The sequence below is a fragment of the Perognathus longimembris genome, chromosome 12 (genome assembly GCF_023159225.1).
Source record: "Perognathus longimembris pacificus isolate PPM17 chromosome 12, ASM2315922v1, whole genome shotgun sequence".
Lineage (NCBI taxonomy): Eukaryota > Metazoa > Chordata > Mammalia > Rodentia > Heteromyidae > Perognathus > Perognathus longimembris.
This window is the reverse complement of record NC_063172.1, coordinates 39,973,959-39,995,043: the sequence shown is the minus strand read 5'-3', so window position 1 is coordinate 39,995,043 and position 21,085 is coordinate 39,973,959. Positions and strand designations below refer to the sequence as shown.

The 21,085-nt window shown below is 38.7% G+C and overlaps 1 protein-coding gene across 3 annotated transcripts in view; it reads left to right on the top strand.

Moving 5' to 3' along the window:
- Ca13 (carbonic anhydrase 13) overlaps nucleotides 1-15,327 on the top strand; it is a 29,941-nt gene extending 14,614 nt beyond the window's left edge. The window contains exons 4-7 of one of the 3 annotated variants that reach the window (XM_048359028.1): nucleotides 3,428-3,523; nucleotides 5,302-5,364; nucleotides 6,649-6,804; nucleotides 14,997-15,327. In XM_048359028.1, coding sequence (XP_048214985.1) covers nucleotides 3,428-3,523; nucleotides 5,302-5,364; nucleotides 6,649-6,804; nucleotides 14,997-15,116 — 435 coding nt within the window. In that variant the 3' untranslated portion in view covers nucleotides 15,117-15,327. Of the gene's footprint in view, nucleotides 1-3,427; nucleotides 3,524-5,301; nucleotides 5,365-6,648; nucleotides 6,805-7,428; nucleotides 7,865-14,996 lie in introns of those variants that run through there. The other 2 variants (XM_048359029.1, XM_048359027.1) reach the window with 2 other exon arrangements.
- The last annotated feature ends 5,758 nt before the right edge of the window (nucleotides 15,328-21,085 follow it).

Genomic DNA, 21,085 nt, shown 5'->3' with positions numbered 1-21,085 from the left:
CAGTCTCAAGCAAAAAGATGGGTTTATTGGGGAAGCAAAAAGCAAACTGACTGGCCATGGACACAGAACAGACTCGAGAGCTGAAACTGCAACAGTGAAAAGTGGGCTAACCAGCCAGAGACACAGTGCAGACTTGGGCACTGACACTGTGACAACGAACAGTCCTCGAGCTGGGTTTATAAAGGTAAAAGCATAGTATAGATGTAGGGGGTTGACACAGGGGGTAGTGCAAGCAGCAAACAAGTTAAGCAAGCCATTTACAGAAACAGAATTTGGGGTCAAGTTGACCTAATAATCAAGATGGAGTCAGCTCTACTCCCACCAACATTTCCTACCATGTTTCTCTAGTCAAGATGGAGTCAGCTCTGTTCCCTACAACTTATGTTCATGATATCAAGTTATGTTTTCTGATGAAATAGACCCCCCCCCCCCGAAGAAAAAGAAAAGCTATTTAAAGCGGCACACAAGGAGTTTTATTTAGAACTCAATATGTTGACTTTGGATACTAGAAAGAGAGCAATTAAAAAGATCTAATAAAAATATATCGCTGAAGTTATATGTTTACATAAACCAAACTAATAGTGTGCTCTATGTCTGGAACATTATCTGAATACAGATCATCTGTATTGAGGACATTAGATTTTGGGTGTGCTATAGGTGGTGGTGGTGGGAGTTGATGGAACTTTTATTAAACGGCTCCTCGTGGGAGGTCTTTAGGTCACTGACCATGTGACCTTACAGGGACAGTGGCACAATGGCTCTTCTTTTTGCTCATTATTGTTTCCTGGCTATAAGGAGAGCAGTTTTGTTCCACCCAGTAATCTAGCCATGACACTGCCTCACCAAAGATCACAAACAAATGAGCAATGATCATGGACTAGGACCTTCAAAACTGTACCAAGATAAATATTTTCTCTTTATATAACTTGGTTCCTTTGGATCAGATGGAAAGTTAACACACCATATATCATACACACATTAAATAAGTAGTTTATTGGGAAATTACTCCCACATTTATGGCAGTTTTTTTAAACTTAGTATTTGCCAGTGTGTTTGATATGCCACTAGTAAGTAATTTAAAACACTGACATTGGATAGTATAATTTTGAAATTATTTTCCTATATGGAAAAAAATCATATTTCCATTTTTTGTAGTTACTACAATACCTTGTCATTCAGTTCAAATTACTAATGCCAAGAAATTTGAGCTTGCTACTCTGTGTTTTAATTCAAGTACAGATATTAATAAAAGTACTATCAAGAGTATCAAATTATTTGGAGAAGACTGGAATGCTAGTCAAGCAAGCTGTGTGAGAGATAGGACTGACTTATTCTTTAACAACAACAAAACCCCAGTAATTCCTTCCTGTTGTCTCACATCTTATTTTAAGTTAAGTTGTTTTTCAGCCAGCAGAAAGGTGGTTGTATATAGAAGAAATATGCTTCTGTTTCATACTCATTTTTGAATCAGTGGTAGATGTGGCCCTTGATGGGATTTCTTCCTAAGAGTGAGTGAGTTGTTTTGATTGGCCTGGAGCCCTTGGATTTGACTTAAGCCTCTTATCAGCCCCTCCTAGGCAGTGGAACATCCTCTATCTTCTGTGAGCCATAAGCATCTTGTTTCATCATCCTGTTTATAGCTTCCTTCCTCCCCCAACTATCCCACAGCCACAGGGAACAGGATGGCAGGACAGGAATCCACCTTTGTATTTTCTGTCTGACTATTAAACAATCTCCTTGCTTGTGAGTGGATAGTGCACTATCTCACACCTGCATAGTTGACTCTTTATGACAGTCGTTATCTCTTGAGAAATCCCTTCATGTTAGTTACTTGTAAGACTTGGAGTTATATGTGAAGGAGGGAATAAAAATAGTTAAGATACTTTGTAAGAATCAGGAAGGAAATTGGGACATGAAGGCCACATAAGTGTCAAAAGGAGTCATGAATATCCCCTTTCTGTAGACCACTGCTTGTATCAGGCACTAGGACAGTGTGGCCTGCTCTTCAGAGTTTATGACCATAGCTAAATCTTTTTGGGTGTGGCATGTTGCCCTTTGACTTCTCAGTTTCTCCCTCTCTTAAGCAGGACTGAGAACTCTCCAAATATGGTTCCTCCACTGTGTGTGTGCTTTGGATACTGCATTTCCTTGGGGCCACTTGCCTGAAAACAGAGTTGTGAAGTAAGGGATTGGTTCTCTAGAGTTCCTTGTCCCTTGAAATGCTCTGCTCACCTGTCTGCCCATGTCTGGTAGCACCCTCTGCTTCTCCTTTTCACCTCTAGTTCCTAGACCCACAGCTCCATTTTCCCAGGAAAGGAAATGAACATGTTAATATACAGTAGTAAATATACAAAAAGTCAATGAGCCAGGTGTTGGTGGCTCATGCCTGTAATCCTAGTTACTCAGAAGGCTGAGATGTGAGGATTTTTGTTTGAAGCCAGCCTGGGCAGGAAAGGCCACGAGACTTTTGCCTCCAATTAACTACTCAAATGCTAGAAATGGCACTGTGGCTCCAAGTGGTAGAGCACTAGCTTTGAATACGAAAGGTCAGGGACAGTGCACAGGCCCTGAGTTCAAGCCCCAGGACTGGCGCACACACACATAAAATGCGTATTGATGAATATGTCAGTTAGCTTGATGTGATTGTTTCATATTGAATACTACATTATCTGTCTATGAAAGTAATCTAATAACAAAAAGGTATATACACTTCTTAAGTAGTTTTTCATAAGGGAAATTTTGCTTTTTCAAGCCATTAAGTATGAAACTGGGCCAAGCATGGTGGCACACACCTATAATCTCCATACTTAAGAGGCTGAAGTAGTAGGATCATGAGTTTGAGAAAAATATGGGTTGCGGTGAGTCTCAGGCCAGCCAGAGCCATATAATGAGATCTTGTATTATCAAACAAACAAACAGATAAACAAACATGTAATAAACATCTGACTGGAGAATTTCAATATCATCTCATTGTTCTTAGCAATAGGATGGTCCCTGAAACTGATTGTGTAAGAAATTGACTTCCGCAGCCTGTGCAGCCCAGCTTCCTCAAGCACTCTGTGAGCAGCTGAGATCTGATCTAGGACTGCTCCATTGCAATTTCCTCAGTGGAAGGTCCAGAGGTACCCCCAAATCAGTCGTTTGAGACCAGTGGTAAGAGTTGGATGTGGCTGAAGCTAGGCAGAATCACAGGGTATTGTAAATAGTCTTTGAAATAAAATACTATAAACTAGTTAATTGAACATGACCCTTCCTGTTTGACCTTTCATTCTGAATAAAATAGGATGGTGCCAAAGATTTTCATGAAGCTTACATGATGCATATGAGTGGACAGCATCAGACACCAATAGCCATGCTGTATTTGAACTTATGTTTTCCAGGAGGTTGAAACAAATATTTGAACAATATTATGTCCCTCTTTTTTTAGCTTCATGTTGTCCATTGGAATTCAGACAAATACCCCAGCTTTGTAGAGGCAGCTCATGAGCCAGATGGATTAGCTGTACTGGGAGTGTTTTTAAAGGTAAGAATCCTCTGAGTTCTTATTAAATAATCAACTATATTGGACAAAGGACTTCAGTCATGGAGTACATGTTCACTGAGTTCTTTAATAATAAACTAGCCCTAGGTTTAATATTTTCCTTTGAAGTGTTAAGAAAGTTACATATTAACTTAGTACATAGTCTTATGATTCCTCATGTTGTCCAGTGATAATTTTTATGTGAATTTCAACAGCAGCATCTATAACCAGATTAGCAGAAGAAAAATAAAACCGAGATCCATAAAACCGAGAAAACATTTACCCTATGCACTTTTTAGTTCCTGATATATATTCAGAGATACAGGGCAGCAAAGAATTTAAGCTCATGATTCTTTTTTATGTTTTGATTGTTGTTGTTTTGTGCCAGTACTGGGGCTGTCCCTTAGATGATTTTCTCAAGGCTGGCACGCTACCCCCTAAGCCATAGCTCCCCTTCTGGCTTCTCGTACTTAATTGGAGATAAGCATCTCAAGGACTTTCCTGCCCAGGCTAGTTTTGAACAGTGATCCTCAGATCTCAGCCTTCTAAGTATCAAGGATTATAGGCATGAGCCAGCAGCACCTGGCTTATGACTCTTGAAGCACTTGTTTGAACACAATGGCATGTTGTGTCAAGCATACCGACCAGTTCTTTAAAAACCCCATAGGTTGAGAGTGTCCCTCTGGTGATAAATCCCCTCTATACTGAAGCTGCGCATTTTTGTCAAGCAAGCTCTTGGTCACCTGGATGCTCAAATCATCACCAGAAAAACTCAGAGGCAAGAGAAATGCCTGACATAATTGTCAGCTGCTTCTTAATGCCACTAACTAGACCAGTAGTTACCTGCTTAGAACTAGCCATCTAGGAACTAGCCAGTATAAGAGATGGGGCTGAGAACTCACAGTGGTGTCCAATGCAGTACGAAAGAAAAGAAATTCAAGGCCCTGCTATTCTAAGTGATGCTATTCATTGAGACATGGATGTAATTTGGGAAATAAAGAATGTCGTATTTCCCTTTGTCTAATGTTCACAAGTGCAAAGAGAAGTTCTGTCATCACTGCTGGGGGCAGGTTGGGCCTCTTAACTCCCACTGCTACCACATTCTTGTAGGGTGTGCCCTTTTCTTGCCATGCTCCTGTGTGTGATGTAACTCACAGACCTGCAGCTGGGGGAGGGAGTTAGGGTGGAGGCAGGGTAGGCCAGGGATAAGTTGGCCACCACTTCTATGTAGTGGCAGCTTGATCAAGTAACTACACGTTAGTCCTTATGAGTTTAAAACCAGCAGTAGACTCAAACTACTCCTGATGCTGGAGACTCCATACTCCATGGAATATGAACTTTCCGTTTGTGATACTTTTGCTGAATTTGGGATCTCAGATAATTTCAGGCTGCAAGTGGAAGATGTTTTGGTCCAGTCAATTTGTATTTTGGGTCTGAATGTTGCATGTAGCTTCACAGTGAAGGAAATTTGATAGGATGTCCTAAGCAAGATTTGTCTCAAGTAAAACATGTACAAGACAAAACAAATGAGAAGCTGTCACTACCAGTTTTGAAATCAAATTGAAAGTTCAGTACAGAAATCCTGTCCTGTCAACTTGTTCCTATTACTTTGGCATGATCAGCCTCGCAGGTAGAAAAGAAGCTTTGTTCTAGGTCAACAAGTGTTTGTTTTGTGCTAGCTTCGGTTTTTAAGACAATAATGTCAAAACAGCGAGTGAAATGGAGTGATGCAGACTAAATTTTCTACCATAACCATTTCTTTTGAAATTTCATGTTTTTAGAACGGTGAACACAACACCCAGCTACAAAAGATTACTGACATTTTGGATTCCATTAAAGAAAAGGTAAAATGAACTTCTATTTGCTGGTGGCTAACATCTCCCTTTTTTTCTACAGTCTCTGGCCCTTGTTTAAAGAGTTATACTGTAGGTATAGCAAGTACTTCCTGTTTTGAAGAATGCTGGCAGCATATTTAAAAAAAAAGATGTCACTTAACCTTTTGAAAATTATGAAGGATTAGATAATACCTTGATAAATACTAATAAATGTATTCATATAGAATTGTTTTCTACTATATAGTTGTACAGAATAAGCCTTTAATCGCAATATATTTAAAGACTTGAAGACCACTTATTTATATTATAATAAATAAACTGTATGATTTTTAAAAATTCATCTAGGGTTTCACTATGTAACCTAGGCTAGCCTTAAACTCAAGATGTTTCTGCCTCCAACTACCAAGTGCTGGGATTACAGGGGACTACAACTAAACCTGGCCCTCTTGCACTTCTTAGGTAAATCTATGTGATGAACTATTTTACTTAATATTTTTTACATGAAGGCAAAGGTCACATAATTATTATTTTGTTGTTGTTGCAGTCCTGGAGCTTGAACTCAGGGTCTGAGCACTGTCCCTGAGCTTCTTTTGCACTCTCCTACTTGAGCTTCCGCACCACTTTTGACTTTTTGTTTATTTTTAAAATTTTGTTTAGTAGACATGGGAGTCTCACAGACTTTCCTGCCCAGGCTGGCTTTGAACCACCATCCTCACATGTCAGTTTCCTGAGTAACTAGGATTATAGGCTTGAGCCACTGGCACCTGGCTAAATAATTCTTTTTCTTTCTTTCTATTGGAGTTGGAACTCAGGACCTCACACTTCTTACATTGGTGTTCTATCAACCAAACTGCACCTCCAGCCCTGTTTCTGGTGGATTACTTTTGGGAATAGGGTCCTGTTCCTGCCCCATAACATGCCAGAGCTGCATTCCACCTACTTTAGATTGCTTGTCATTTCTGAGACCACAAGTGCATGTGACTGTGTCCAACTTCCCTCAGTGCTGATGGAGTCTTGCAGACACTTCTTCCTGGACTGTCCCAGTGCTCCTATCCTTGCAGTTCCCACAGAGTTTGAGATGACAGATGCTGTGCCCTGAACTCGCGTACAATGATCTTTCTGTTCTTAGCCTCCCAAGTAGTGAGGATTACACACCTGAACCACTGTTCCACAGCTCAGATAATACTTTTTAAGATACTAAAGGAATATAGTAAATAATTCCACAGCATTTCATTAGATTTTTGTCATTATAAGATTTCATTGTAATCTGTGGAATTCTCTTTGTTTTTCCAGGGTAAGCAAACTCGATTCACAAATTTTGACCCATTGTCTCTACTTCCATCCTCCTGGGACTACTGGACATATGCTGGTTCTCTGACAGTTCCACCTCTTCTTGAAAGTGTCACGTGGATTGTTTTAAAACAACCAATAAACATCAGCTCTCAACAGGTACGTCACCACTCCTAGGTCCTTCCAACTCAATTCCCTATAGTTATTTTGGAAATGAAATCTAGCAAACCTTTTTGCCCTGGCTAGTCTTACGCTGGGATTCTGCAGGTCTCAGCTTCCTTAGTAGTGAGGATTATAGATATGAGACACCAGTGCCCAGTTCACTATTCTATTTTCATATGCTATCTATGAATAAATTACTCTGACCATAGTCATCCTCCTTCATCCTTTCTGTTCACCCTCCCCACTCTTGCTAAGACTAATCCCCCACAGAGCCTGTTTTACTTTCCTGTCATTTTTCTTTTCTGATGTGCATTAAAATGTCCATTCATGATTGTTCTTTCCCTCTCCAATGCTTGCCCCCTCTATACTCATCAGGTCCTCCAGAGCTGACCTCATGCCTGAGTTCTAGTTGGGTATTTCCAGCTGCATACATGACACGACTGTTTCTGCAACCAAAGACACAACTGCCCTGTGTGAAAAAAAAAAAAAAGCAAAAAATAGAATCAAATAAAATTCTGTCTCCTTTACTAAAATAAATAAATAGGTAATACATTTTAGGTACTGAAATGAAGCATAGTGTAGTTATTTTTGCTGCTAATAAAGTACTCTTTCTTGACCCAGGCTTGTCCAATTGCCTGGCTTCTTATTTTCTACCTACTCCCGTCACAATACAATGGGATCACCTTTCCCAAGGTCATTTCAGGCGACAGTTGCCCTTGGGGTGAACACATCCAATTTTCTGTTGGGCATTTCTTCTCACTGACCTTGTCTTTAGCTTACAGGCAAATAATACCTTGCTTCATAGTCATTAAAACATTTAATGAAAGCCTGGCACTCCGAACTTCACCGATAAGAGGACACAATTTTTTTCCATCATATTGTGAGAAAAATGATCTGCTATTCATCCACTGGCCTTATTAATGGGGTTTATTTCTGCTAAAATGTTTACTCTTATATTCTTTCATTAAGTTTCCAAGCTTAATATATAATGTGTGAATTATAACAACAAAGTTGTAATGGTAAGGAGATCTTATTTTCCTTCAAATTTCAAGGATATCTTTATTCATTAAATCCACTTAGAAAATATTTTTTTTCTGAACAATTACTTATTTATTGTCAAAGTGATGTACAGAGAGGTTACAGTTTTATACATAAGGCAGTGGGTACATTTCTTGTACAATTTGTTACCTCCTCCCTCACTTCTCCCCCCCTCCCCCACATGAGTTGTTCAGTTGGTTTACACCAAATGGTTTTGTAAGTATTGCTTTTAGAATCCTTTGTCTTTTTATCCTTTGTCTCTCGATTTTGATATTCCCTTTCCCTTCCCTAGTTCTAATACCAGTATATACAGTATCCAGGGTAGCACAACCACAGGAAGGGGATACAAGAGGATCATCAACAAAAGAAAGCTACGATGGAAAATAAATTTTGAGTTTTTTTGATGCATGTTTTCTTTAATCCACCAGTGATTTGGAAAAAAGTGTATCAAAATATATGATTTAATTAATTTAAAAGAATAAGATTAGCTGGACACCAGTAGCTCCTGCTTATAATCCTAGCTACTCAGGAGGCTGAGACCTGAGGATGGTGGTTTGAAGCCAGCTGGGGCAGGAAAGCTTGTGAGGCTCCCATCAGCAATTAACACCTCCCCCTCCAAAAAAAGCCAAAAGTGGAGCTGTGACTGAAGTTCTAAAGCTCTAGCCTTGAGAACAAAAGTTCAGGGACAGCAGCATCTAAGCCCCAAGTTCAAGCCCCACAACCTGCACACACATGCACATACACACAAAACAATAAAGTTACTCTTATTAAAATAACTCCCTGCAAGTTTAGAAATTACTACTGTCTAGCTGTGGACTCACTATTGTATATTACTTGAGGTTCATTGAAGTAATATTATTAGTGTACTTTTTTTTTAATGCAAGAGTATGTGTAAAAGAATAGCTTCACTTTGGAGCTGTTTGATAACTCACTTGGAAGCATTAACTTAAATGGATTGCATCAGGAACCCCCTTAAACATTTTAATATTTAGTGAGATTGAAAAGGTTATTTGATAATAAATACAATTATTAAATTAGTATTATAATATAATGGATCTGAGAGCTAAATAGTGAAACAAAAGCATTTTATTATTTTTTAAATTTTTATTGTCAAACTAAGGTATAGAGAGGTTACAGTTTCATATGTTAGGCATTGGATACATTTCTTGTACTGTTTGTTACCTCCTCCCTCATTCCCCCCAACAAAAGCATTTTAATCAATTTATTCCATGAGAAATATTTTATAACATGCTTAAGCAGAACTCCTCAGCATTAAGGTAATCAAAGCAAGGTAAGTCTGAGAAAAATCACAACAAAAAATGCTTATGTAAAGGCTGGGTGCAGAAGTTCACTCCTGTGATCATGGATACTTGGAGGGAGAGACAGGAGGACTGTATTAGAGATTATACCCAGTTTTCATCTGGAAAACAAACTGAAAACGTGGCTTAAGAGGTGGAGTCTTGTCTAGCAAGTATGAGATCCTGACTTCAATTGCCAGTCCTGCCCTCCCCCCCAACCAACACCTTTTAAACAGATGTGACTACCAAGTATAATGCTATTCCCTATGTAGGGTTCTGTAATTGAAAAAGACATTAGGAAAAACCACAGAATACCCAAGTAAAGGAAGAACTTCAGATAATGACAGCATACCAATATTGGTTTGTTAATTACTGAAAGTGTAGAGTAGGAATGTATGATGTGAATAATAGCAGAGACTGAGTGTGACCTTTTGGAAAATATTTGAGATATCATTGCAGTAATTCTTCAATATGAAAAAGTCCAGATTGGTAAAATTATTCCATGATATAGTTCTTTCATATAAACTAAAATGAAAATAACTTATATCACAGATTCAAAGGGTTACTTTCCCCCAAGACAATTTTTAATCTCAATTTTGGCAGCTCCTTGATATTCTAAAGTCACCAAGCAGTGCTGTCTATTCATTTTTCGGTCTTATCACATGATTTCTCCTCAAGTTGATGCTGGATTTTCATTTAGGTTTTTCTGTTGCTAGTCCTTGCCAAGTTATTGTTTGACCTAAAAGGAAAATCAGATGGTTTTATTTTATTTTCCTTAATTAATTCACATTAACTTTTCGCCCTCAGAGTTACTCAGTGAGGGCTCAAAATTCTTGATTTATTGAGCACATAAAGCTACTTTTCCAATGCATTTAATAATAGATCTATCTGTCAATTTCTTTGAGATTTCCTTGGGTTACTCTAAATTATCTAAATGGATTTACTTAGTAAGCAAAATAATTAGTTTTGATTTTACTCTATTTAAAAATATTCCCTTTGTGCATTTGTTATAGGAATATTTACATACTATTCAACTTTAGGTGTGTGCTTACTGATTTTGGTGACTGTCTACAACCATGCAGAACTACTATAGCTAAAGTATAGAATAGCTCTCCTGGCCAAAATGTTTTCTGTACACCTTTTGATTTCACTCTTTTCTCTCATAGCCCTGAGCAACCACTGACACAGTCATTAGAATTTTGCCTTTTGTAGAGTATTAATTAAATGAATCATACAGTTAATAGGTTTTTGCTTTTAACTTCTTTCATGTAGCATAATGCTTCTAAACCACCCATTTCATTAATTTTCCTGCCTGACTTAGATTCTAAACTTTGGATACACATGTTAGGAAATCTATTCAGCAATGATGGCTATTTGGGTGGTTTAAAGGTTGGGGCTATTATGAATGGTAGCGATTCATACTTGGATATTAGGAATAATTCACATACACAGCAGTGTGGACACACTTGTTTCAGACTGATACCTAGGACTGGAATTACCAGATTACACAGGTTTAATTTTAGAAGGAATTGACATGTTACTTTCTAAAGTGGCTTACATTCCATCTGAAAGATTTCCAGTGGCTCTATATCCCTGTTAGCCCTTACTATTGTCACCTTTTCTAGTTTAGCTATTGTAGTATGACAATATGCATTTGTATGACAGATAAGTAGAATTGCTGAACATTTCTTTATAATGCATATTGACTCTATATGTGTGTGTATTTGTATATAGATATATATCTATATGTTCTGCAAAGTGTCTGTTGATATGTTTGCGCATCTTGAAATTGACTTCTCCATGTTGACTTTCAAATACTCTTTTGTAGGTTAGATAAGAATTTTCTTAAAAATATTGTTTAGTAAAAGTTATTTTCCAATGTATAATTTGCTTTTATTTTTGTTACTATGTCTATTGAAGAGCAAAAATCTTAGATTTTTAAAATTAACCCATCAGTAGGATTAAAACCAGGGCCAGTAGATGTTAGGTAACTAGTGCTTTACCACTTGAGCTATACTCTTAATCTTGTGACATTGTGTTAGATTTCTGTCTCTGTGACAAAATTCTTGTTTGTCTCATAGTCTCATCATGATAGAAAGGTTGTTGTGGAACAGAACTAGTTGTCTTGCAGAGGTTGGGATTTAGAAAGAGTAAAAGAAGGAGCTGGGGGCAAAATAGAGACCCAAGTGTATACTTTCAGGGCCCTATTCTCTTTAACTAGCTCCCACCTCCTAACTTTTATCACTTCCCAATAGTTCATAGAATTATGAATTCATTAGTGGATCAATCCATTGATAAGGTCAGAGCCCTAATAATTTGGTCACTTCTTCAAAGTCCCACCTGTGAATATTGCAGCGTTGATGGCTAGGCCTTTAACATTTGAGCTTTGGGATTTAGATACTCTGGATTTTGTTATTTTTCTCTAATGAGTATAGTTCTTTTTGTTTTAGCAGATAATTTTCCTGAGTGGGCTAGAATGAAAATCCTGTCATATGTCATAGCTCTGGTCTCACTTCAGCTGCTCTGCTTGGGGTCTGCTCTCTGTGTATGTGATCACTGGGTGGTCAGTCAGAGATATGGGTAGAGTTTGAGGAGTCTCTCTTTAGCTCTTTTCCTGCAGTGGGAGGGTGTCCTTTGCAGCTGGGCCACCTTACATGGCACTATACCCACTACCAGCCTAAAAGCTGGAGAAACAAGAATGCACTTCTTGTTTTTTTTTATTTTAATTGTTATTCTAAAGGTGATGTACACAGAAATTATAAGAATTTGCTTCTAACACTCTCACTTTTCTTCTTTTAAGCAAGCATGAACTTTCCACCAGAGTCCTTCTAATTCTGCTTGCTCTGCAGTTCCTGAATGAGTTGCTTTTTGTGTGTAATGTCTGAGTTTACAGTTGTTTTTTACAAAGAGATTGTCTACAGGATCTCATAGCACTATACCTAGGAGCAAAACCTGAAGGTCTTTTCTAATAGTAAAACTTGTGTGTTGTAATTCACATTAACTGATCTAAGGATATTTTTCTTTGCCTCTGTTGTGGGAATTTACTCACTTCAATATTATTTTTGATTTTTATAAAAGTCTACATCATTACTTTGAAATTACAGTTCTAAATTGTAGGCTATGTATGCTATTGTATACAAGTCAATAGAGACATTGTTTACTAATAACTTGTAAGTGCAATAGATATACCGTAAACAAATGGCCTCACCCTAGAGAGTGTAAAATAAAGGAGATAAAATAAATGCATGAAAGTAACACTGTAGACTGTTTGGTGCCATAAGGAGAAACAGGTAGGGTAGTGGAACTGCAGGTGATTAAAGACTAATTTTCAATGGAAAAATCTGGAAAGAGTTTATGAAAGATTTGGATTGGGGTTTAAAAGATGAAAAGGGTTGGAGATGTAGCTCTTTGGTAGAGTGCTTGCCTAGCACACACAAACTATTGGTTCAATCCCCAACACTGCAGGGGGAAAAAAGATAAAAAGGGGAAATTGGTTGCATATAGTAAGTAAAGGTAAAAATTTCAAGAAGAAATAGCAAAAATAAGAATGAGAAAGAAAAAATGAAATGACTAGCAGCACTATACCTGTGAATTTCACAGTTTAGTGTGTCCAAATTCCAAATATGGGAAGCAAGAAGTTTATCAAAATGTGGATTGTTGGGCATCATTAGAATACTCATTCAGATGTCAGGGGTGAGATCCAGTACTTTGGATTTTAAGGATCATCCCATTTTTTCCATTCAGATGTTCTGAGATTACCTTTCACAACACAGGCTCATCTGAGATTAACTTTCACAACACAGGCTCACTGTGGGACTTCATGTGAAAGCGACAGGTAGATGTAGGAATGTGAGAAGGAACAGGTTTGTGTCCATGATGACAAGTTTGTTTAGGGTACCTATTAAGAGATACATTCTGAAATGCTTACATTGCAGTGGCATGGTGTTCAGAATGTGTTTCAAAGTAATCCTGTCTAGGCAGGATAGAAGGGAGGAGAGAATGGGTGGGAGATCTGGGCGTTTGTTGAGATTGGAGCTGGGTGGAGCCTTCATGATGGCTTATTATGCTGCTTTTTCAAATTTTGTGTGTGGTTGAATGTTTCCATAATAACAAGTGAATAAAACAATAGGGGAAAGTGGAACAAAAGAAAGCTAGGAAAGGACAAGTACAAATATGCTTCTGTAGTTAGTTCATGGCCTATTTGCCAGACAACTTATTCATTAAAACTTTCCTGCTATCCTTCATCTGTAAAGTGGGAAAATAGCATATGACTGATAAGATTCTTTGGAGAATTAAATGATATGCAACACTTAGCACAATGCCTGAACCCCCCCCATGTACTGGAAGAGAGCTTATATTTATCATTCTTCAACTTGGGTAGATAATAGAATGCTGCTAAAGATGGCTGAGCACAATTGTGACATAAAATTGTTCATAAAACCTCTTGAGAAGAATATTTCCTTTCAAAATTTTTTTTGTCCGTCATAGGACTTGAACTCTGGGCCTGGGTGCTGTCTCTGAGCTCTTTCACTCATGGCTAGCACTCTATCACGTTGAGCCACAGCTCCACTTCCAGTTTTCTGGTGGTAAATTGGAGATATGAGTGGACTTTTCTGCCTGGGCTGGCTTTGAACCATGATTCTCAGATCTTAGCCTCCTGAGTAGCTAGGATTGCAGGTGTGTGAGCCACTGGTACCTGGCTTTACTTTTTTTTATTGTCATTATAAAGGTGGTATACAGAGAGTTTACAGTTATATAAGTCAGGTAATAAATACATTTCTTTTTGGACAATGTCACCCATTCCCTAACTCTCTCCCAGTTTCCCCTCCCATCCTTCCCACAAGTTGTATCACTCTTTTTCTACTTAGTGTCTAGTGAGTACCACTGTTGCATTTGATTCACCTTTCTTCCAGCCATTCCCTCACATTCCCAAAGACATATACATGAACATACAGAATGAAAAGGAAAGAAAACAAAAACTGCAGAGGGGGGAGAGGAACGTCTTGTTTTCATTTCCTGGAGTTCATTTCAATAAATATTATTTTGTATGATCAGGTGCACATAGGCATTGTGCCTTTCTGTTCCTTGCCTAAGGAATCTTTCACATTTACTGGAGTTGCCACACAAGGAAGACAGCATTTCAGTATTAGAGCCAAGGAAACCAGCCCTGCAGATCACACCTCTCTCAGCCTCCAGGCTGCCAGGAATTGAAGAGGCTGAGTCAGCAATGATGACAGAGGGGGTAGCTTTCTGCCAGAAGGAGCCCATGTCTACAGGAAGAGTAAGATGGGCCACAGCCAGCCAATCCAGGACAAGGAACCAAAAGAAAGAAATCTAAGCCTTGGTCGAATTTCTGAGCTGGTATAGATAGGGGTTACCTATGAGAGTCAAGTGAGGGGAAGGTCATAGAGGGAGAAAGGTTTGATCGGATAGATTTAAGAAGTCTTACTCAAACAAACAGGCTGTTCAGAGAAAGACCCAAAGTCAGATCCAGTTATAAACGGGTACAGTGACGGGGAGCCACGTTCAATTTTCAGAATAGTTGACTGGGACATATGTGTGTATTGGAAACCATTCTCTGATTTGTAGACCACATTCCAAATGTTGTTCACTATTTAAAACTTTGATCTTCAAACCAAGGCTTTGATTTAAAATTTGGAGCCATAGAAACTTGCATACTGAAAAGAATTTAACAGGCTTTTAACCCTTTATGACACATGAGCCATAGCTGAGGAAAATTTACCCTGCACTGTTTCGGATTCCTGGTTGAACAGTTCGATCAGTTTCTATGCAATCCATTAGCATTGATGTGACTTTCTTTGCTGAAATGAACTCTGCTCTTTTCTTTGGCAGCTTGCCAAATTCCGCAGCCTTCAGTGCAGCAGGGAGAACGAACCAGCCGCCTTCCTGTTGAGCAATCACCGTCCACCGCAGCCCCTGAAGGGTCGCAAAGTGAGAGCGTCTTTCCATTAACGATGGGTGCCAGCGAATCAATGCAGAAATGATGGTGGAAAGATGGCGAACAAAACACCACACAAAAAAGCCCTACTTTCCTAGACTTGTAATCGACGGGTGCCACTTTGCTCTCTGCATCACAAAGCAACCCAGATGTCTTTTAATTAAACCAAACTAGTTCATCTGTCCCAGATTTGCCCTCATGGACATTCAGGCATTCAACATCATTTCAGGTTTATTAAAACCCCTGAAATACATAGCCCTTCACCTTCGTCAACATGTAGCTGACTTCAGGAACCCCAAGGTGAACTAAAATGTCTACTTTGACAGACTTACTCCACCACACCTTTCTACAGAGTTCGGTTAAATTAATTTCCAGAATGATTTGATATAATTTCCAAATTGGGATACCTTTCGCTAAAGAATGGATTTCTTCTTCATGTTTTGAGACTTGCTTAGATTGATCAGAAATAGGCATTTCACTTTAAAGTGTACTTTTGCTACAATTACACAGCTTGGTGCTGTTGTGTGATAGTTTAGATGTGATTCGGGATCTTACAGAGATGTGGGGTGGAGTGACTTTGCATGTGTGTTCTGCATTGACAAGCAAATCCATACAATTTTGGTGAGGAATTTCTCAGGATATAAGCTGCTCTTTGTGTATTCATGATTTGTACCATACATCACACTCATTGTTGATGATGAACTCTAATAATGTACTAGATAACACCAAATTATGGCAGTAACTAACAGACTACACATTATGAACTAGAAAGAGCTGCTCATGAATGTGATGAATGGGTGCCTTCTTTTGCCCTGTGTTTTGACAACAAATCAGGGAACAATCCTGTATGGGTCAACTTTTCATCCACTGGTGAAAATAAAAAATTACTTGAGTTTCCTATAAATACACTCTCGGTACATAAATCCTTCTTCCTCACCGACTGGATGGCTTATGCCACTAGTCATCTCAGCTTCTCAGGAGACCTCTGTCTGGAGGATCACAGTTCTAAGCAAACCCAGGCAAAACATTATTAAAGATCCTGTCCTAACCATAAGCTGCGAGTTGTGGTTCCGGTCACACAAGTGTCTATAGGTAGGAGAATTATAGTCTGAGGGCTGGCCCTGGGCAAATGCATAAGACAGTACCTGAAAAATAACTAAAGTGGGAAAAGGATTTGGGAGTATGGCCTAAGGGTTAGAATGCTTACCTAGCAAGTGAAAGGACATGTGTTCAAAACCCTGCTTCTACCTAAATATTGATCCATTACCATAACAAATTTCATATTTCTTCAATACATGTTTCTTGGTCTCTTAAGATATTTTGTTTTTTTTTTTTTTTGGCCAGTCCTGGGCCTTGGACTCAGGGCCTGAGCGCTGTCCCTGGCTTCTTCCCGCTCAAGGCTAGCACTCTGCCACTTGAGCCACAGCGCCGCTTCTGGCCATTTTCTGTATATGTGGTGCTGGGGAATCGAACCTAGGGCCTCGTGTATCCGAGGCAGGCACTCTTGCCGCTAGGCTATATCCCCAGCCCCATCTTAAGAGATTTTGAAGGATGGAATGTGATACTAGTTTTAACTTATTCCCTGTCTGTTTTGGGGTACGTTTATGTTTGTGAGGATGGGGGCACTGTTTCTTTTGTCCTTTCTGTTATGGAGTGACTTGAACCATCAACTTAATAGCTACATTTAGGAGCTGGACATGTGATATATAGTTCTGTCATCTTTTGAGAGAAATTTTCCCTAATTTTTTTGATTTCTTGGAAGACCAATGTCCTCCTCTAAATGTAACTTTGATAATTAAAAATATTCTGTAATATTCTTCCTGCTAGAATAGCTGCGTTCTAATGAATTACGTGACAGTGGTGTTACTGCCATCTAAGAGGAGCTCCGGAGACGAGAGTGGCTCTTGAACCTACTTGTGGGTCCTCCCAGGTCCAGCTTGAGGCTTGGCAGAAAACATATATAATTGATATTTAATGAGTGGAATATTAGAACAATTATTTGCTATTATTGGTAATAATCACTCTGCTTGAGACAAATGCATTCTAAGCTAATCTAACTAGTACAATTTTTTTTTAAAAAAACTCTTTTTTCTTAAAGGAATAGGTATGAAATCTAATTTGTATCTAATGGTTTGGTAGTAATCTAACAAATAAAATAAGATACATTATCTTATTTTTTTTTTCTTAAAGGAATATGCCTGAAACCCAATTTGTATCTAAAGGCTTGGTGGAAATCTAGCAAGTAAAACACATTCTCTCTCTCTCTCTCTCTCTCTTTTTTTAGAAGTTCTTTTGTTTCACCGACCTGGTCTCTACTGTCTCCCCCCCTTCCCCCATCTGCCTTAACAGTCGTATATCAAGGAGATCATGCCCCTTTGTTTTCTGTGTTCTAGGCTTGTCTTGCTCAACATTATTTGTCCAAGTTCTCTCTTAAACATTTTTTTCTCTCTCTCTCTTTCTTTCTTTCTTTCTTTCTTTCTTTCTTTCTTTCTTTCTTTCTTTCTTTCTTTTCTTTCTTTCTCTCTTTCTCTTTCTCTCTCTCTTTCTCTCTTTCTCTCTCTCTTTCTCTCTCTCTTTCTCTCTTTCTCACTACCTAGTTCAGGCTGGTCTTGAACTGACAATCCTCTTAGAACTGTAATTACAGGTGTTTACCACCTAGCTGCTTCATTTTAAACTGATCTTTAGAAATTAGCAAATATTTGTGTGTAGGTGGGTTTTTTAAAGATGATTCAAATATCCTTTTCCTTATGCAATCCAATTTAATCATTTATTTTCCACCATGGATTTGGAGATTCCTAAATTTACCTAATCTTAACTAATGAGCTATAATCTATCATCAGAATAGTTACTTATTCTGATGCTTATTCCTTTTTCCTGATGTGGCTAACAGAAGTACCTTCACACTCAGCCTGAAGGCTCTTTAGACATGGCTTTCCTCCTTTACTTTCTCAGTTATATGGTGTGTGTGTGTGTGTGTGTGTGTGTGTGTGTGTGTGTGTGTGTATAAAAACAACCCTCTCTTCTTTCAACAGCAGGTTTCCAGGATCTGGTGTTTGGTGTGATGGTACATGGTACATGCCTGGAATCCCAGCTATGTAGGCAGCAGAGACAAGACTGAGGCTCCAGGCCAGCTCAGGCAGGTAGCACCAGATCCTATTTAAAGAACTAAAAGCAAAAGACCTGAGACATGGCCCAAATGGTAGAGCACTTGCAAATTTGACTTCAGTTCCCACACACAAACACATACACTTGTCTGCTTGGAGAAGAAATTTAACAACCAGGAGCCTACCACCTTTGACATAGGCTCTGAAAATTTTTTTCCAATGGAAGATCCTCAGTGTTTCCTTATTTCTCCATTCCTATAAGACCAAATCACTCAGTAGAAAACAGTGGGTCTAAGAAACTTCTTTGTGTTGGTGAATTTGTTTGTAGTACAGTGTCCTCTGAGTGAAGAGTCAGTTTATGTTTGCTGTGCTTATAGACCAAGAGGTGCATAAACTTTGCGAGTCTGTACCTTAATGAGCTCTAGTGAGATCAGATAAACCCCACCCTATATTCCTTATGAAAGATATGACCTGTGCAAATAACTACCTTCATGGAGGTAATTCGAGTTATCTGTCATCAACTGATTTTGGAAGGAGTTGAAGTTATACATCACTTTTAAGGGACCCAAACAAAATGCTTAGTTAAATGCTCTTGACATTAAAAAAAAAAAACAACCCTGACACACTATCAGGTTCTTCAGGAAGGCAAGAAGTACTCAGCATTTTAAACAAAGAATGTAAATGTTTGGAGTTTATTACAGATGTGATGGAAGATGCTGAGAAAATAAGAAGGTAGGGAGTCAACAAAAAAGATGAGCAAGAACATGGAGGTTTGCATCTTTCTTCTCCAGGTAGTGTTTCTGGAGCCTAGGAGCCATGGCCACATACCACAAGTTGGGAGCAGGCCCGGCGAAAAGAATCTGGTTGTTAGATATGAAAATGACACCATATAAGATGATCACCTTTGTTAAATGGAATAGCTTGACAGAAATGTCCAGGAGTGAATCTGGGGCCAAATGGGCTGAAGACCAGCTAGGACTGAGAACTTCTGCTAGGTAGGCAGTGGAAGCTGGCCAGGAAGCTTCTATATATGGAAGGCCATTGTTACACTCTTCTACTGTGGAAATTTAATGTAACTATTATTTATTAGACATTGTATATGTTGAACATTGTGTTAGGTATGGTAGTGGGAAAATGATTGATACTATTCCTGCTCTTAGGCAGCTCCAACCTTCCAAGGCAATTATAAAAACAAGTTCCAACAACATAAGACATGAAAGTATCTTAGTTATCTATAGGATTAGGAGGGAGCGGGAGGGGAGGGGTGAGGAGGAGAGGAAAATGAGGAGGAGGGAAGAGGAGAGGAGAGAGGGAGGAAGCATTTAATTATTGATTAAAGTTTTTGTTATATATGTGAAAAAATAGATTTTTTCCCCCTCAAATCTCACAGAAAACTAAAATTTACATGTTAATTTAATCTTTTTTTTTTTTTGAGAGTTGAGGCCTGGTCTCTGTCCCACAGCATTTTTGCTCAAGGCTAGCACTTCCCACCTGCTTTGATATAAACAAGCTAGAGAAAATAATTCAGGAGAAATTAATGAAGACAGGAAGATGTTCACACATGACATATTTGGAAATTGGGTTCTTTTGTTCCCTATATGGTTTTGCATTTGGTGCTAATAGTAAGAAAATAAGTTGGGGACATCTCTTGTTTGGGAATGATAGAAACTCCATTTTGAAATAGCTAAGGCAAACTGGAATTTATTGATTCATACAATTGAAAAATCCAGAGGTAAAGCTGTCTTTATTATTGTGATGTCAGGGGCTAAGATCAGGCTTCAAGTTTCAGGCTGCCTCCACCTGCATGGACTGCATTACCTTTTGTGTTGGCAGGATGGATATGCGAAATAAACTTATATGAGCAAGTCCAGTCCTGGAAAATCTATGTGCCCATAGATTTAACAAAGTGTTTGGCTTGAATTATTAGATCAAGTCACTTGCTCTTCCTTAACCAAGTCATCACGACCATGCAGAGAGGCAGGTAGAGTCAGCTCTTATCTAAAGTGACCATACAAAGGGAAGGAATACAGAAGGCTTGGGAAGAGAAAAAGATTCTAGGTAGCAGAAGCAACAAATATCTGTTCAGAAATGGTAGAGTTTGAAAGTTGGCCTGAAGAGAATAAAACTCCTGCAATGATTTAGATTTGGCAGGAAATAACTCTACCATACTTCAGAAGATGAAGCATCTCAAGCCAAAGGTTGAGCCAGAAGATTAAAAAGAAAAGTGTTTTGCTCATGTTTTGGGAAACTGAGATGAGGAAGGTCAGGAAGTGTTACACTAGCTACCCGACTTGGAATTGGTGAACATGCATTTTTGGCATGCTGCTTGTTGAACTACCCAATCCAGTTGGTGCTCCCCACAGAGCTTGATGTGTACATTGCATCTTGATTCCTCTGATTTGTCTTCTGGTAGCCTCTCTCACATTCCCAGGACTGTCTGTTAGAGCTCATCTTCAAATCCCTTAGCCTTCTTTGAACTTGTCCAATAGCCAGCCTAATTTGATCATGCTATTCTCAAGTCCATATATATATATATATATATATATATATTTATTTATTTATTTATTTTTACAGATCACTCAACAAGTACTTGTTGATAGCACTAATAAGTGAAGACAAAGATGAATGATGTTCTGGTTACTTGTAAAATTAGCACGGTTCGCAATGCATTATTCCTCAATGAAATAGCAAGGGCTCATAGATTACTCACCTACAGTTTCAAGCAATTTGTTCTCTAAAGGAATGCAAGCTAAATGGGAGTGGAGTTTTGAAGACTGGATTGTGACAAAATAAGCACACCCTCTCCCTAGGATGCTGTCCAAACAGGTGTTGACCTTCCTAGGTATGGCGTAGGTCAACCAATCTCTCCTCTGGGGAAA